Here is an 18,879-nt window from a genome sequence, read left to right as displayed (position 1 = left end):
GCTGCTCACGGTCACTGACTGCATCCTTAGGGATACACAAGCCTGGACCCCACCTCAATTTGGGACAACTCAGAAGAGTCATCCCAACTCCAGAGTTCCCTGAAGGATGGCTGAGGTCTTAGTCCCCCGGCCTGCCGCATTAGAGGTGAGGCTCTCTCTGCCCAGTCCTGCCTTCCTCATGGCTGCGTCTCAGGAGAGCACTCCTGAGTAGAAGAAACAAACTCAGTTTCTCCCACAATACTCTGAGACCAGTCAGCAATCCATTCTGCAGCAGATGCCAGCTGGATGTCCCCTAATTCAAATCCATTATGACACTATCTCCTGGAGATAGTGCCAGGTCACACAGGGTGAGGGCTCAGTCCCCAAGGCTGCCCCCAGACTTTGAATGCCAGTGGCAAGTCCAGGCCTCCAAAACTTCTGACCCACCAGTTATAAATTGAGGTTCCCACAAACCTCTCTTTGGGTTCAATTAATTTGCCACAGCAGCTCAGAGAACGGGGAAACACTTATGTTTTCTGGTTTATTACAAGGGATATTTTAAAGGACACAAATAAGCAGCCAAATGAAGAGTCATACAGGACCAAGTCTGGAAGGGTCCCAAGTTCAGAAGCTTCTGTCCCCATGGAGCTGGGGTGAGCCACACTCCCAGCACGTGGATGCATTCTTGTTCATCTTCCTGGAAGCCTCCACGTGTTTGGCTATCAGGAAGCTCTCTGAACCCTGCCCTTTTGGGTTTTTATGGAGGCTTAATTACATAGGCATGATTGATAAAATCACTGGCCATTGGGGGATAGGCTGAAAGTCCTAACCCTCTAATCCTGCCTTGGCTTTTCTGGTGACCAGTCTCCATCCTGCAGCTTCCTACGGGCTGCCAGCCATCAGTCAACTCATTAATATACAAAAAGATGCGTTTCGCTTCGAAGATTCCAAGGACTTTAGGAATTGGATGCCAGAAAATGGGATGAAGACCAAATACATATTTCACAGTATCACTGCTCCCCAATATCTTCCACGTGTAAATCTGTCTCAAAGTCTGTTTCCAGGGAGCCCAATCTGAGACACCACCGGAACCTCTTTGCTGAGTGAATTCTTTTCCTTCTAGTATCATGTAAGTTGAATTTCCCATATGGTTTACTTTTTGATTTTCACATATTAAGTCAAATCCTCCTTGGAGAGCCCCATGTACCATGTCTTCCCAGTGTTTATCATAAGTGATATTTAATATTTATTTGAATGATTAAGTTCTTTTTTTTTTTTTTTTTCTGAGACAAAATCTTGCTCTGTTGCCCAGGCTGGAGTGCAGTGGCATGATCTCCACTCACTGCAACCTCTGTCTCTTGGGTCCAAGCGATTCTCCTGCCTCAGCCTCCCAAGTAGACTACAGTTCTGTGCTACAATGCTTGGCTAATTTTTTTTTTTTTTTTTTTTTTGAGACGGAGTCTTGCTCTGTCGTCCAGGCTGGAGTGCAGTGGCCAGATCTCGGCTCACTGCAAGCTCCGCCTCCCGGGTTCACGCCATTCTCCTGCCTCAGCCTCCCGAGTAGCTGGGACTACAGGCACCCGCCACCTCGCCTGGCTAGTTTTTTGTAATTTTTAGTAGAGACGGGGTTTCACCGTGTTAGCCAGGATGGTCTCGATCTCCTGACCTTGTGATCCGCCCGTCTCGGCCTCCCAAAGTGCTGGGATTACAGGCTTGAGCCACCGCGCCCGGCAATTTTTTGTATTTTTAGTAGAGACAGGGTTTCACCAGGTTAGCCAGGCTGGTCTTGAACTCTTGACCTCAAGTGATCTGTCCGCCTTGGCCTCCCAAAGTGCTGGGATTACAGGCATAAGCCACTATGCCCAATCTGAATGTTTATTAAGTTCTATCTCCCCCACTAGACTATAAGTTCCATGAAGGCAGGAATCATGTCCATTTTCTGCTCTTCCTTCTTTCAGTTTTTTTTTTTGTTTGTTTGTTTGTTTGTTTTTAGATGGAGTCTCGGTCTGTCTCCCAGGCTGGAGTGCAATGGTGTGATCTTGACTCACTACACCTCCGCCTTCCGGGTTCAAGCGATTCTCCTACCTCAGCCTCCCAAGTAGCTGGGATTACAGGCGTGTGCCACCATACCCAGCTAATTTTTGTATTTTTAGTAGATACGGGTTTTCACCATGTTAGCCAGGCTGGTCTCAAACTCCTGACCTCAAGTGATCTGCCCACCTTGACCTCCCAAAGTGCTGGGATTACATGCATGAGCCACTGCGCCCTGCTATCCCTCATATTTAGAACAGTCCTGGTGTGTGGGAAACACTTGATACATATAAGTGGAATAAACAAGTGAGTGAGTGAATGAATGAATAAAGGCATGACTTTTGGATGAAGGAATGTTAAAAGTAATTACAGACTGTAATGAATACTTTTGAATGCCCTTGGTAGTGGTAAATAATTTAAGAATAGATTTCAAATTTCTGTAGGGGTCAAAAGTTAGTAGGAATTAAATTTGGTCAATGCCCGTGGTAATCATTTTGGTCAGGCCAAAGTGTGATCATGACTTCATGCCTCATGTGACCAGAATGCCTCTTCTATGTGGCTTTCTTAAGCTAGATCTCAGAAGTGAGCACTTAAAGAAAAAAAACTGGGGAGCACGGTCATGATGGTTGTGACGTAAGGAGGCATTAGCTCCCAAGAAAACATGTTCAGAGGTCTTTTAAAAATCACCTTTCCAGTATGTCTCTAGCATTGTATTTGGTACAATAGATGCTTCAAAATAAATATAATACCAAACCTCTGTCTCCCATTATCCCTCTGAATGTGAGGAGTTGGTCAGAGACTTCAAGGCAGGACCAGGTATCTAAACATGTAACAAGCTTCTGGGTCACTATTGTAACCTCATTCCCATTCCTAACAAAATAGCAAATTTTAAAGACTCATGTTGCATAACACCTGAAGGTCACTGCTCACCAAATAGAATTCTGAATTTAAAAAGTGCAAGCATGATCCTCGCTCCCCAATATTCCTATTATATTTACCTGGAATATTTAACAATGATACAAACTAGTTTCACTGTGTGCATGTAGATGTCAACTGAGCACAGGCAGAAGTGCTTATCACGTTTATTAAAAGTGCATGTTGACTGGGCGCGGTGGCTTACGCCTATAATCCCAGCACTTTGAGAGGCCGAGGTGGGCAGATCACCTGAGGTAAGGAGTTCCAGACCAGCCTGGCCAATGTGGTGAAAACTCAACTCTACTAAAAATACACAAATTAGTGGAGTGTGGTGGTAGGTGCCTGTAATGACAGCTACTCAGGAGGCTGAGGCATGAGAATCGCTTGAACCCTGGAGGCAGAGGTCACAGTGAGCTAAGATCGCACCATGGCACTCCAGCCTAGGCAACAGAGCAAGACTCTATCTCAAAAAAAAAAAAAAAAAAAAAAAAGTGCACATAGACAGTGGCTGGAACATGTTTAATTGTACTGCACCTATGGGTAAGAAGCTGGCTCTGAAATATTAATGGCCATCATTCCCTGTGTAGGTCAGGCTGGGCTGATCCTTTTCTGAAGTCTTCCTTTCTCAGAGGTTCAGTTAGGCTTGTGGTTGGTGTCCACATCAGACCAGACTGGGAAGATACGCTAATGTCATCACATGCACTTATTCTGTCTGAGTCTTACCAAGTGAAAAGCCTTTTATAGCATTAAAAACCATAATGCTGGCCGGGCGTGGTGGCTCACGCCTGTAATCCCAGCACTTTGGGAGGCTGAGGCATGCGGATCATGAGGTCAGGAGATGAAGACCATCCTGGCTAACTCGGTGAAACCCCATCTCTACTACAAATACAAAAAATCAGCTGGGCATGGTAGCACGGGCTTGTAATCCCAGCTACTGGGTAGGCTGAGGCAGGAGAATCGCTCGAACCTGGGAGACGAAGTTTGCAGTGAGCTGAGATTGTGCCACTGCACTCCGGCCTGGCCTACAAAGCGAGACTCTGTCTCAAACAAAAAAACATAAGGCTATGTGTTGCCATGTGCATGAACTCAATAAGGTGGAGTCAAAACTATGAGTGCTTTTAAATCTGATGTGCCTGAAATCATATCACATACTAGTACTGTGACTTTGGGTTTCAATTTCCCAACTGTACAATGGAGCTAAGAACAGTACCTCACTCAGAATCTTTTTGTAAAGGGTTCCAAGAGGCTCAGCTCATATGTAGAAAAGAGTTACCTACTTGAACTCTCAGGTCCCATCATCCCGTGACTAAGGGGTCAGAAAGGTTCTAAACTTTTCAAACCATTTAGGTAACAGCAGTTATTAGGGGCCTCCACTGTTTTGTTTTTGGTTTTTTTTTTGCCCATTTGGCATCCAGTCCCCATTTATTGCATTGCGATTTTCCTGTGGAGAACACATTCTTCTGCTCTTGATCCAGGAGATTTAAGTGGGACAGACCTTCCTCTGGCTCCTAGGACAGGCAGTGATCTAGTCTCGGCCAATGGGATTGGTTGTGGTTGGACATGTGACCCGACTTGTCCAGTGAGCGCCCTCTCTGGGAACTGTGAAGGAACTATTCATAAAGAAATGTTTTCCCTCTGTGGGAGTCTCTCAGTTGGTAGGAAGTGTATGAAGCGTCTGGGGCTCCCGTGCAGGGAGTACCTGCCTGATAGTGAGGGCAACACAGAGAAGAGCGAAGCTGGGAAACAGACAGGGACTCCCAGGGACACGGCTCAGACACCTGGATCAGGCCAGGGCTTCCTGGTTATGTAAACCATTAATTTCATTTTTCTTAAGTAACATAGTTCTGTCCCATAAGAACTCTGATTGATAGTCCAGTAAATCACAGTAACCTACTCTATCTGTTAATCTTTTGAGTTTAAAATTTCTTTCCTCCTAGGCCAGGTGCAGTGGCTCACACCTGCAATCCCAGTACTTTGGGAAGCTGAGGCAAGTGGATCGCATGAGGCCAGGAGTTCAAGGCTAGCTTGGCCAACATGGTGAAATCCCAACTCTACTAAAAATATAAAAATTAGCAGGTGTGGTGGCGCTTGAACCTCAGCTGGGCGTGGTAGTGCTTGAACCTGAGAGGTGGATGTTTCAGTGAGCTGAGATCACGCCACTGCACTCCAGCCTGGGCAACAGAATGAAACTCTCAAACCAGCAAACTTCTCTCCTCCAGATAATTCAAAGACTATCTCATAGACTCAAAAGTGGTAGCAATTTCAGAGACGTCTTAAGGCCCACTTGAGAGGGCAGACATGGTGAATGAGTGATGAAGCTGGGACAAGAACTCAGGTTTCAGCCTCAGGCCAATGCTCTTCAGCCCCCGCCTTTCCTCACATGTCTGCCTCGGTCTTTCTCAAACCTGCTCCTTTCCACCCTTGAAGCACCTCCTGGAGTCACTACCCAGCTACCAGCTTCCAGGAGACCCCACAGGGCAGAAGTCACTGTGTTCTAGGAGCGGTTCTGTGTCCCCTAGCCCTCCACTGAGGACAGATCCATTTTAAGAGAAGCATGTAAAGGTCTGGATCTTGATGGAGCCCAGGTAAGAGGCCAGGGGACTGAGCTCTGTTTAGAGCCCAGGATCCAGCCTCAGGCCCGCATTACCTCATGTGCGGATTTTTATAGTAGCTCTTTGCAGGTTCCCGTTTCTCCCCAGCCCTAGTCTCTTTCTCTTTCATTTTAAATAGTGTCAGAATCATCTTCCTCTGGTCCTGGCATTTTCTTGTTCACAAACCTTCAATGGCTCCCTGCTGCCTGTAGAACAACATCAAAGTACTTCACCGACTGTCCTTCAGTGGTGAGACAGGACCTGTGTCCCCCAGGGAGGCACAGCTCATACCCAGGGAAGAGCTACCCACTTGGAAGAATCATGTCTAGAGTTCTAAATTCAATTACAGCCTCCAGTTCTATTAAAATAAGCAGTAGGCATTATTTTTTGTTTTGTTTTGTTTTGTTTTGTTTTTAGAAACAAGGTCTTGCTCCATCACTCAGGCTGGAGTGCAGTGGTGTGATCACGGCTGCCTGCAGCCTCAAACTCCCAGGCTCAAGCAATCCTCCTGCCTCAGCCTCCTGAGTAGCTGGGATTACAGGTGCATACCATCATGCCCAGGTAATTTTTTTTTTTTTTTTTTTTAAGAGACAGAGTCTTGCTATGTTGCTTAGACTGGTCTCAAACTCTTGGCCTCAAGTCATCCTCCCACCTTTGCCTCCCAAAGTGTTAGAATTACAGGTGTGAGTCACAGCACTTGACTTGTGGTAGGTATTCTGATCCCTGTGAGAAAGGAATACATTATCCCTCCAACAATGTCCAGCACCTGGATATCTTCTCCATTAATTTTTTTTTTTTTTTTTTTTTTTTTTTGAGGCAGAGTCTGACTCTGTTGCCTAGGCTGGAGTGCAGTGGCACAATCTCAGCTTACTGCAACATCTGCCTCCCAGGTTAAAGCAATTATCCTGCCTCAGCCACCTGAGTAGGTGGGATTACAGGCGCCTGCCATCATACCTGGCTAATTTTTGTATTTTTAGTAGAGATGGGGTTTCGCCATGTTGGCCAGGCTGGTCTTGAGCTCCTGACCTCAGGTGATCCGCCCGCCTCAGCCTCCCAAAGTGCTGGGATTATAGGCATCAGCCACAGTGCCCAGCCCTTCTCCATTAATTTTGATGCTACCCGACAATATTACCCTGGCTACCTTCCTTTATTAACTATTTGTATGAGTTTTCTACTGATGTGTAACAAATTACCACAAATTTAGTAGCTTAAAACAGTTCATTTATTAGCTTGCAGTTCCGTAGGTCGGCAGTTCTGGCACAGCAAGGCAGGGCTCTTTGGTCAGGATCTCACAAGGCTAATAAAATGGAGATGTTGGTCAGGCTACATTCTGATCTGCAGCCCATGGTCCTCTTCCAAGCGTACATGGTGATGGCAGAATTGTTTCCTTGCTGTTTCCTTGCTGGCTGTCAGGGAGAGGCAGCTCTGAGTGCCTGCAGTCCACCTGCATACCTTGCTCCTCCATCTTCAAAGCCAGCCGGGTGCACGGAGGCCCTCTGTGCTTCACAGTTCTGACTTCTGCTGTCTCTAGCCTCCATACCCATATTGAAAGGACTGGTGTGATGAGGTCAGGCCCACCTGGATAATTTCCCTTTTGATGAACTCAAAGTCAACTAACTAATAACCTTTTCTTTTTTTTCTGAGCGTCTCACTCTGTCACCCTGGCTGGAGGGCAGTGGCATGATCTTGGCTCACTGCAACCTCTGCCTCACGGGTTCAAGCGATTCTCCTGCCTCAGCTTCCCAAGTAGCTGGGACTACAGGCACCCGCCACCACGCCCAGCTAATTTTTTGTATTTTTAGTAGAGACCAGGTTTCACCACGTTAGCCAGGATGGTCTTGATCTCCTGACATCGTGATCCGCCTGCCTCGGCCTCCCAAAGTGCTGAGATTACAGGCGTGAGCCAACTTGCCCTGCCACTAGTAACTGTAATTAAAACTGTGAAGTCCCATTTGCCCTGTAACATAACACAACCATGGCAATGATATCTCATCATACTCACGGGTCTTGTCTACACTCAAGGGGAGAGGATGATACAAGGGCAAGCAAGGGTCGTTGATAGGGGGCCATCTTAGAATTCTGTCTACCACACCATTGGCACAATCATTCTCTAGTCCCAATGTCTGTGCAAGTAATGAAACTGAATTTGATTTCCTAATCCTCATCAATATTTTTTTCCTGGGGCCTGGTATGGCAGATGCTCTCAGCTTACCCAGCACCTAATCTCACTCCTCCTCTCCTTTAACATCCCCCAAAACAGAGACTGGAAAATGAAATACTCTATTTTTCAGCCTCCTTTGCTGCTAGAGGTGAACATGTGACATGGTCCTGGCTAATGGGCTATAAGCAGATATCTGTGGATATTGTTCTTTTCTCCTCTTTTCTCTTCTCCTGGAATGCAGACTCAGTGTTTGGAGTTGCAACAGCCACTTGTGACAAGGAGGAAAAGGCCAAGAGATTTTTTTTTTTTTTTTTGAGACAAGGTATCATCCTGTCACCCAGGCTGGAGTGCAGTGGCATGATCATAGCTCACTGAAGCCTTGAACTCCTGAGCTCAAGCAATCCTCCCACCTTGGCCTCCCAAATAGCTGGGACCACGGGCATGCATCACTACACCTGGGTAAGTTTAAAACAAAAAAAAATTTTTTTTTGAGACAGACCCTTTCTCTTTCATCCAGGCTGGAGTGCAGTGGTGTGATCTTAACTCACTGCAACCTCTACCTCCTGCGTTCAAATGATTCTCCCACCTCAGCCTCCCAAGTAGCTGGGATTACAGGTGCTCACCACCATGCCCGGCTAATTTTTGCATTTTTAGTAGAGACAGGGTTTCAATATGTTGGCCAGGCTGGTCTCGAACTCCTGACCTCAGCGGATCCACCTGCCTTGGCCTCCCAAAGTGCTGGGATTATAAGCGTGAACCACCACGCCCAGCCTAAAACAAACAAACAAAAAAATTCTTTTTTAAGAGATGGAGTTCTCACTATGGACTGGTCTTGTCCTCCTGGGCCCAAAATGCTGGATTACAGGCCTGAGCCACCACACCCAGCCCAAGCCAGGAGATTTTTAACAGAGGTCTTGTCCGTGAGATTGCTGAACTGCCAAATCTATACCAAAATCTGGTATTCTGCTATATTTAGCAGAAAGAAATCCCAACTTATACAAGACTAAATGAGTCTCTGAATGAGAAGAAACTAGCCAAATTTCCAAAGCCACAATGCCTTAACTTTTCGGGAAGAACCGCTCAGACTCAATCAGAGTTCAACCTCCATCATCAGGGTGATTTTTCCTTGTTACCTCTTCAGTCTTAAACCTGTTTTCTGTTACTTATAACAGAGTATCTGAGACTGAGTATTTTATAAGAAAAGTATTTTAAAAGGAAAGGAAGGTTGAGGGGCCATGTCTGGTGAGAGGGTGAGAGCCTTCTTGCTGGTGGGAACTCTGAGGGGTACTGAGATGGCTCAGGGCATCGTGTGGGGCTGAGGGTGCTGATGTGCTAGCTCAGGTCTTCCTTTCTCTTCTTATAAAGCTACCAATTCCAGTCCTGTGATAACCCGTTAATCCATTCATCTATTCACAATGGCAGAGCCCTCATGATCCACTCACCTCTTAAGGCCCCACCTCTCCAATACTGCCACACTGGAGATGAAGTTTCCAACACATCAAATTTTGAGGACTCATTCAAACCACAGAGTTAATGTTCACAGTAATTCTGTAACATAGTATCTTGACATCACAACTGAATGTGTTACAGAAGCCCTGTAACTATGTTATCTGTCTTTTCTTTCTGTGAAATGTTGTGAATATAATGACCTTACAATCTACTTGTGAGCCCAATTATATGTGTGGGAGCTGCAATAAATAGGAAACTAAGGGGGTTTACTTAGCTGTGTAGAAGGGGAAACAGTGAAGGAAGGAGGCCTTCCTTTCTCCTGTCTTTGTTTTTTATGACTTCCAATCTTACTCTCCATCTCTCTCCCCTCACCCTTCCTGATGGTCCCCTGGGCTTCCGTGGCAGGCCCAGAAACTGGCGCATAAAACTTCTTGGATGAGGCAAGTGGCCTAAACCCTGAAGTGTGGACAGAGAGGGACACAGAGGTAAAAGGGCCAAAGGTCTGTAGGCAGTGAACCTCTCTACTAAATACATTCCTGGTAGTGGACAGCACTGGGGAGGCACAGAAAGCTTCCTTCAAGTTCTGGACGAGCCAGAGAGCTGCACCCGGGAGCCACGGAAGGAGCTGTCCTTCCAAATGGCCATGGCCCATGAACAGAGCCTGAGGAGCTGAGAAGGGAGACTGGAGTGAGCCAAAGCTCTATGTGTCCCCTAAGCCTCCAGCAAGGTCGAGATATAGCAACAGTTAGTGTGATACATGTCCATGGGCGACTCAGAAGGAATGCTCCTGCTCGGCACAATGGACAACACAAATGCCAAACTGTGAAGTGCTGCACTTCAGTTTTCTCCAGCCTCAGCGGACATGGATCCATGATTCACCGCGTTCCTGTGTTCATAGGAATGTCCCAAGGAGGCAAACATTCTGTCGCCTCCCTGGCCTGCTCCTCCTTCCCGCCCACGGAGGACACAGTGTTACTTCAGCTCCTTCCCATTCTCTGCCATTGTCTACTATCTTTCCTTCCCACAGGATCAACACCTTCTCTGCTGGCTTTTGCCTCACCATCTAAACCTGCTCTGCCCTCCCCATCTCAAAACTCCATTTTGCCACTGTGTCCCCGTCTAGGGACCAGTCTCCCCTTTCCAGAGTCTCATTACCTACTTCAAGATCAATCCAACCTCCACAGTCTGCGTTGAGACCTCACCATTCCCTGACACTGATTTCCTAACTGCCAAATCCCACAGGTGGCGTTACCTCTTTGCAGCACTTGATACTTTGACCACACCCTCCTCCCTGAAATCCTCTTCTTTGGCTCCTGTGGCGGAGGCTGCTAGTTACCTGCTCAATATCCAGCCTTTCTTCATCCTTACTAACTAGAACCCCCTCCTTCACCCCTGCCCCAAGTTCCACATCTACAACATAGGCACACACGGCCTGGACATGAGCCGGGTGATCTTCTACTCAGCCCAGATATAATTCAGTAATTATAATTGCTTAATTGTAATTCCCTTTTTAACCAAAAAATTTCACGAATGTCATTTATCAGCTTCCCCTGCAGCTAAGAAGTGGCCAGATCACAGTCCCAGCCAGTGATATCTAAGTGAAAGCTTGTTGGATGGAGCTTCAAGGAAAGCTCCTAAAGGGGGCCACACTCAACTGCTGCATGCGTGTCCATGTACTCCTGACCCTTCCTCCTTTCTCCTCTCTGGAACAGGGCCCTGATGACTGGGGCTACAGCAGCCATCTTGCAACACATGGAAAAGGCTAGAATTATAAAGATGCAGATCCCGTTATCCTGCAGCTGCTGAACTAATGCTGGCAAGTGCTTATTTCCACACCCTGTTACATAAGAAAAACAAACCCCTGCTGTTATTTGGGTTTTCTAGGATATGCCCCTGAAACTCATCTCTAACTGATACAGCTCCTGTGACTATATCACTCCTGCCTTTCCTCCTACTTCTTAAACCTCTTCAGGGCCTCTTTTCTTCTGTATCCCCTACATGTTGGTGTTTTTCAGCATCTGTTCCTGGTCTGCTTCCCCTACTCTTTCCCAGTGACTCAGCAGTGCCCTCTGCTTCCCAAACCATGATGACTCCAAATCTCCATGTCTCTCCCAGGTCTTCCTCCACAGCACCAGGCCTATAGGTCTAAATGCCCAGTGAACATCTCTGCCTGCCCTTTCTACAGGAACCTCATAGACAACATAATCACAAGTTAACTTGCCAGCTTGCCCACACATCTGCTCTTCCTTCTGGCCACTGGCGCTAGAGACCCTCACCTTCCCCTCATCCCCACACCCAGCTGCTCCTGAAGTTCCATCAGATCTCTTTCCAAAAGCTCCAATTTGCTCCCACTTCTTTCATCCCACTGTCCTGTACCGACCCCCATTATCTCTTGCCTGGGCCACTCACTACCTTAGCCTCCTAACTAACTTCCCTACCTATACCATCTACCTTCCAAATTGTTGCTGCATTGGTCTTTTTAAGACAGAAATCTAATCATGTCATTTCCCTTCCTAAATTAACCCTTCAAGATCCCCTCTTCCCCTACATGAAGGCATTCCAGCGCCTGTGGAAGTCCAGTCCTTCAGTCTTGTCAACATCCCTTCCCTCACAGCTACATAAAATCACCACAGCAGTTTCTCAAACTTGCCATGATTTTTCTCATTTCCTTGGGGCCCTGTAGGCTGAACACTGTACAAAAATAAGGTTTTAAGTAAGCATTTAAGAGCCAGGTTTGAGCCCTTGTCTTGCTGTGGAATCCCCCACCTTTGTGCACAGAGACTCCGAGGTAAAGATGTTGGAATTCCAGAGATTCTCCATTGTTCACCTAACATAATCGCTTAATTATAATTCCCTTTTTAACCAAAGAATTTTCAGCAAGTCACTTTGAACCAAACTGATTAAAATAAACATCAGTTGCCTTTGTTTTCTTCTATATATCTTCATTTAAATTTCATCTTCATCCAATGCAAAACATTTGCCAATTCCACACCAAAGAGGAAAGGAGATATTTTTCTTTTAATGTTCTAGGTGTGAGAGGATCATTTTTTTTCCTTCTTTCTTTCTTTTGCTTTTTCTTTCTTTCTTTTTTTTTGTTTTTTTTGTTTTTTTTGAGACAGAGTCTCGCTCTATTGAGCAGGCTGGAGTGCAGTCGTGTGATCTCGGCTCACTGCAACCTCTGCCTTCCGGGTTCAAGCAATTCTCCTGCCTCAACCTCCCGAGTAACTGGGATTACAGGAACCCGTCACCACACCCAGCTAATTTTTGTATTTTTACTAGAGATGCGGTTTCACCACGTTGGCCAGGCTGGTCTCAAACTCCTGACCACAGGAGATCCACCCGCCTCGGCCTCCCCAAAGTGCTGGGATTACAGGCGTGAGCCATCACACCCAGCCGGATCATTCTTTTTCTTATCTGATTAAAGTTTACCTCCTAGGATCATGGAATTTTAGAGTCCAACCCCTTCATTTTCCAGAAAAGGAAACCAAGGCTCTGTCGGCTCAGGAACACAGCACCATAGAGGTGGTTATTGATGGGACACACCCGGACCCTGAATATGGATTCAGCTCTTTCCATCTCATGAAAGCACAGGCCATCCCCAACTCACAAAGGAGGCTCCCCCATCCCCTGTGAGAGGAGAGCAAAGTAGCCCCCAAATAGCCAATGAAGCCAATCCTCTTATACCACTCCTCTTAAGGCAAGATGACAACGTAAGCGCTTTAGGAAAAAAACCAAAAGAATTAAGTCCAAGGCTCTATTTGCCCTGGGAATAGAAAAGCCCTCTCCCGTCTTTTCCAACTCTGTGCCCCGCACTTGGGGCAGGTGGAGAGTCACTCACCCTCTGGGTGATGGGCTTGTCACCCTTCATCTGCACAGCCAGCCCCAGGTCAGATAACCTGCAGTTGCCGAGGTCATCCAGAAGCACATTCTCAGGCTTCATGTCCCGGTAGACGATGCCGAGTTCATGGAGGTGCAGCATCCCACAGGCTATCTGGGCTGAGTAAAAGATCACCCGGCTCATGTCCAGGCCACGTGTGCCCACGTTGTAGATGTGGAACTTGAGGTCACCCCCATTCATCAGGCTCATGACAAGGCAGAGATGGGTCTTGCTCTCAAAGGCATAGGCTAGAGAGACAATGAAAGGGCTGCTGACCTTCTCCAAGATTTCCTTTTCCAAGAGAGCCATCTTCTCGCCACCTTTCTTCTTCAGCCGTTTCTTGTCCAGTTTCTTACAGGCATACATCTTCCCAGTGTTTTTCGCCTGGACAGCACATACCTTAAAGGAGAGAGAAAAGAAGAGAAAGAAGTAGAAGTAGATGATACTGGAGAGAGGTGGAGAGAAGATGATAAAGGAGGAGTTGTGTGGAAAGATGTCAGGCATTGGAGAAACGAGAAGCTGTAAATAAGAAGTGTTCTCAAGAAAAAGTGGGGACTACAGTGAGATACTCCTTCACCTCACTAGGCAGACCTTCATAAAAAAATACAGGAAAATATCAAGTGTTGGCAAGGATGTGGAGAAACTGAAACCTTTAAGCATTGCTGGTGGGAATAAAAAATGTGGAATGTTTGGTGGCTCCTTAAAAAGTGAAACATAGTATCACCCTATGACCTAGCAGTTCCACTCCTGGGCATAAATCCAAGAGCATTGAAAACAAGTATTCAAACAAATACTTGTGCATGAATAGCAGCACCACACACAATAGCCAAATGGTGAAAACAACCCAAATGTCCATCGACAGATGAATGGCTACATGAAATGTAGTATATCCATACAATGGAATATTATGCAGCCATAAAAAGGAATGGAGTACTGACACATGCTACAGTGTGAATGAACCCCCAAAACAGTCTAATGAGTGAAAGAAGCTGGACACAAAAGATCACATATTGTGTGAAACATCCAGAATAGGCAAATCCCTAGAGACAGAAAGCAGACTAGTGGTTGCCAGGGCTGGAGGAGGAGAGGGATGGGGAGGCACTGTTAATGGGCACAGGGGTGATGAGAGTGTCTTGGATCTAGATTGAGGTGTTGGTTACCCAACATTGCATATGTGCAAAGTGCCACTGCACTGTACATTTTGAAATGGTTAATGGTTAGTTTTATATCAAACAAATTTTATCTGAAATTTTTTTATTACTTAAAAACAGAAAGCTGGGCACAGCAGTGGTACAAAACAGGTTCTCAACCTTACTTCAAGATGAGTGTTTTCTTTCTTTCTTTCCTTCTTTCTTTTTTTTTTTTTTTTTTTTTTTTTTTTTTTGAGAGAGAGTCTCACTCTGTTGCCCAGTCTGGAGTGCAGTGGCATGATCTCGGCTCGCTGCAACTTCCACCTCCCGGGCTCAAGTGATTGTCCTGCCTCAGCCTCCCGAGTAGCTGGGATTACAGGCATGCTACCACACCTGGCTAGTTAGAGTGTTTTCTTAAATATCCATTTTTCTGGTAGTACCTTCATAATCACAATTTAGGGGAAATGGGGATCTTCTGTCACACGTTGCTATCATTCTCCAAAGTGTCCGGGCATCTCAGCACGTTCCTGATGGAGACCCATGACAGAGTCTTGGCCAAGTCTACATTTTGCTTGTCTCTCTCATGCCATTTGTGTTTTATTTCACACCATGGCTACAAGGAAGGGGGCTGGGGAGACGGGGCTAGAAATCCTCCACATGTGGTCCTGAAATTAGTTCTAAGTAATGAGATTAAAAAAAAGAAAGGCAGCATTACCCCCTTTCATGCTCTCTGTTTCACCTTCTAGCCTGGCTACTGGGTGACACTTACCTCCCCAAAACCACCTTTCCCCAGCACTCTGAACTCGGTGAAGTACTTGTCTGACACCGGTTGCATCTCAAAGAGTTTCCACTGCAAAAACTTGTCATAGAAGGGGCTGGTCAGGAAATCCTTAAAGGGCTGCTCTTGCAAGAAGGCCATGGCCTCAGACTTGGCCAGTGTCACTGCGGCCACTCGGTCTTCCTCGGTGGTGGCTGCTTGGCACTTGGTGGCCATAGCCTGGCTGAAGAAGGGGTGTGGGTTCCCTGGGGCAGGGCCACTCGCACAAGCGGCCACCAGCCCCTGCAGCGTGCTGTCCTTGGTAGGTCCCTCCTCGGCCAGCTCCCAGTTCTGCACGTCCTCTAGGAAGGTTGCCGCCTCACGGAACGTGGGCACAGTGGCTAGGAAGTCACGGAAGAGGCGGCGACCAATGGGCTGCTGCTCACACAGGCTGTGGAAGTTCGGGGACAGCTTCTGGCGGAGCTCCGTGCAGCCCTGCAGCCCGGGCAGGGCCAGGCTGCGCCGCCGCCGCTGCAGCTCCTTGCTGTCGCAGTCCGAAGGCTTCCGGGCCTGCAGGTAGGCCGTGTTGGCGATCAGGTTGTCCAGGGCCCCCATGTCCACCATGGCTGAGCACGGGGCACACTCCCAGGGAAAGCACAAGAGGACTGGAGGGCTGCTGGCTGCTTTCCCTTCCCCGGGTGAGACAACGTCCAGGGGATTTACAGTGAGCCCTGTGGCCTGCGGGTAGGACCCATGGAGGGTGTGAAAGAGGTTTCTCTTGTAAGAAGCTTTGACTGGCTATGTATAGCCCGCCGGGAACTGCACATGACAGGTCATGCTCCCACCTGCCAAGGCGAAAGCCGCTGGGACACCTGCTGGGGCCACCTCCCCCACTGGCCCCTTCATCTTAGCGTCTTTCTCCACATAGCCCTGTACCCTGAATATCTAGCTAGAACCATGTTCCAAGGAAGTGATCATACTGTTGTCATCTAATTTGTTGCTGATGCAGTAGTTTAATCTGTTTCTAATTTTACTTGTTTCCTACCAGGCTCAAGCTTTGTAAACTCCTAGGAACAGCAGGTCAGGCAGAGGAGCAGTTTCCTCCCAGGGTCTAGCAGCCTGACACGAAGAGCAGGTTGGAGGGGATGTTTTGAGCTTTGAGTCTCGAGATGTGTTGCCAGAGGCCCTAAGGACTCCAGTGTTGGCCAGTGCAGATGCACCCTGAATAGCTTGCAAAAATCCTCCAGCCTTCTTAGCTCTGAGGAGTCTGTGACCTGGAGTACCTTGGGTTAAAAGAGGGGGCCATCTCCACCCAAAACATACCATGAAGCAGTATAAGCAGAAAAAGCCATATTCCTGAAATGAAGGGAGTTGGCCTGGAGTGTCTGGGCTCTGAATGAGACAAGAATTTTCCATGATCCCAAAGACAGAAAGCACGTCACTCCCGGCATGCGGTCGCGACTGTTCCAAGGGCACAATCTAACGAGCAGACTCTGAATGCTGAGGAGCCTTTGCGAGGAGACCAAGAGCAGTGAAGTTTCAGACGTGGCCCCTTGACATCTTTGCCCATGCACCCCACCAAGCGAGGAAGCTTCCCTCAACGGAGGATGCTCGGAGCTGTCACAGACCTCGGCCTCATCGAGACAGAAATTGATCTAGACAGAGATCAGGCTAAGAACCTCTGCTCCAAAAATAACAACCTGTGTCCCACAGGGAAAGGATACTCAGGCTTTTTCTTCACAAAGCAAGGCTAAGGCAGCTTAAAAACAAAGTCATTCAGTATTATGCCAGAGTGTTTACAAGGGGAAAAAAAGAAAGAGGGAGAAGGAGGGGAAAAAAAGCTGGTCAGTCTTTTTCTAAACAAACAACCGCTAGCATACACTTTGTGAAAACATAGTCATGACCGCCTTGCTCTGCCTGTCAGAACCTCCGACTGTTCCCCTAGAGCAGATACACACTTGGCCTCATGCTACCAGGAATTATGTAATGAACTCGTGGGTGCCCTTTGGCTTTGCACCGCTGCGCTGGAAACTATCACCTCTGCCGTGGAGTTGGGTGATCTGCACTGGTGCCCACTGCTCTGAACCATGCTGCCTGCTTTGAAACCCACACGGGAAATGTTGGTACTTTTCTGCTCTTTATGTTACCCCGGTCCACGCTGTTCAGTAGTGAAAAATTGGTCTGAGAATTTCTTTGGAGGAACAAATGCCTTTTCCCGTGGTTCTTAGGAATGTAGTGGCAGCCTAGGAGGGTAGAACCTTGAGAAAATGGTAGCATTGATATCACAGAGATATTTAAGCTTATCACTGGGGAAAAACATGCTTTCACTGGTGAATATGTATGCTATGAACTCCTTGAAGGTCTATTTAAAATGAAACATTTTCTTTTCCTTTTTTTTTTTTTTCTGTTTTGAGACAGGGTCTCACTCTGTTGCCCAGGCTAGTGTGCAGTGGCTCAATCTCAGCTCACTGCAGCCTCGACCTCCTGGGCTCAAGGGATCCTCCCACCTCAGCCTCCCGATTTGCTGGGACTACAGGCATGCACCACCACACCTGGCTAATTTTTGTATTTTTAGTGGAGACATATTGCCCAGGCTGGTCTCAAACTCCTGGCCTTACGTAATTCACCTACCTCGGCTTCTGAAACTGCTGAGATTACAGGCATGAGCTACCATGCCCGGCTGGAACACTTTCTGTGATTGCTACCAATAGGATCCAGAGCTTTTCCCAACTTAATGAAACAGTAGTTATAGGTTCAACTAAAGAACAGCATTGAATTCTTATATTAGAAGCAGAGCACGCACTTTGTCAAAAGTGCTGGGCACAGTCAGCATCCCTTGCACCAAGTGGGGAAACGTACCAGAAACCTGGGGTTGGAGATGTGGCCCAATAGTTACGAGCACTAAGTCCAGCACTGCTTGGGAAATCTGAATCCTGGCTTTAGCAAGTCCTAGCTGTGTGACTTTTAGCAAGTTACTTAACTTCTCTGAGCCTTAGTTTCATTATTTATAAAACAGGTAATAAATGTTGATTCTTGGGTAAGCTTTGAGAGAATTAAATGCCAAATGCCTGGCACAAAGAAGTGATCAAAAGTATTAGCTTTTAAACCACAACCATCACACCGGGCGCGGTGGCTCACGCCTGTAATCCCAGTACTTTGGGAGGCCAAGGTGGGTGGATCACGAGGTCAGGAGATCGAGACCTGGCTAACACGGTGAAACCCCGTCTCTACTAAAAATACAAAAAAAATTAGCTGGGCGTGGTGGCAGGTGCCTATAGTCCCAGCTACTCAGGAGGCTGAGGCAGGAGAATGGCGTGAACCCGGTAGGCAAAGCTTGCAGTGAGCTGAGATCACACCACTGCACTCCAGCCTGGGCGACAAAGCAAGACTCCGTCTCAAAAATAAATAAATAAATAATAATAAATAATAATAATAAATCACGACGATCAATCATCAAAATTTAGTCCAAAATTCTGCTTTTCTAATATGCAGATTGGAGAGGAGAAAGGCCTAAGGGATATAGAAGAAGATGGGTTCCTGTGTCCCATGCACAACTAGTATAGCGCAGCCAATTCAGTATTTGCACGGGACCTTGGAAAGCTGTGATGCCCCATGCAGCTAGAAGACATGGAGGTCAGATTTGTTAAACATCATGCAAGATTTCTAACACACTATTGTAACTCAACAATTTACTATATTCCACCACAAAAAGAAGACTAACCTCTGTCATATGAAAAGAGGATATATTTCTTTATTTTTATTTTATTTTTTCAATTTATTTTTTCAATTTGTTTTCTTTTCTTTTTTTTTTTTTTTTTTTTTTTTTTTGAGATAAAGTCTCGCTCTGTTGGCCAGGCTGGAGTTCAGTGATATGATCTCGGCTCACTGCAACCTCTGCCTCCCAGGTTCAAGCAATTCTCGTACCTCAGCCTCCCAGGTAGCTGGGATTACAGTCATATGCCAACACGCCCAGATAATTTTTGTATTTT

At 46.8% G+C, this 18,879-nt stretch overlaps 1 protein-coding gene and 1 long non-coding RNA gene across 3 annotated transcripts in view; one reads left to right on the top strand and one right to left on the bottom strand.

The window, feature by feature from the left end:
- GRK7 (G protein-coupled receptor kinase 7) overlaps positions 1 to 15,844 on the bottom strand; it is a 41,132-nt gene extending 25,288 nt beyond the window's left edge. Inside the window, exons 1-2 of the mRNA XM_001112570.5 lie at positions 14,903 to 15,844; positions 12,965 to 13,402 (exon numbers count right to left, since the gene is read on the bottom strand). Coding sequence (XP_001112570.2) covers positions 12,965 to 13,402; positions 14,903 to 15,514 — 1,050 coding nt within the window. The 5' untranslated portion in view covers positions 15,515 to 15,844. The remainder of the gene's footprint in view (positions 1 to 12,964; positions 13,403 to 14,902) is intronic.
- On the top strand, positions 812 to 13,476 carry LOC144339033 (uncharacterized). Of its 2 annotated transcripts, none has more exons than XR_013413588.1 (3): positions 812 to 1,108; positions 7,919 to 8,136; positions 13,352 to 13,476. It is a non-coding gene; the product is annotated as an uncharacterized LOC144339033 (long non-coding RNA). The 2 variants fall into 2 exon arrangements; XR_013413589.1 differs by lacking the exon at positions 13,352 to 13,476 and adding an exon at positions 9,043 to 9,482.
- Positions 15,845 to 18,879: the final 3,035 nt, after the last annotated feature.

Source organism: Macaca mulatta, chromosome 2 (genome assembly GCF_049350105.2).
Source record: "Macaca mulatta isolate MMU2019108-1 chromosome 2, T2T-MMU8v2.0, whole genome shotgun sequence".
Lineage (NCBI taxonomy): Eukaryota > Metazoa > Chordata > Mammalia > Primates > Cercopithecidae > Macaca > Macaca mulatta.
Note: the sequence above shows the minus strand (reverse complement) of the source record. Positions and strands in the feature narration are given on the sequence as shown.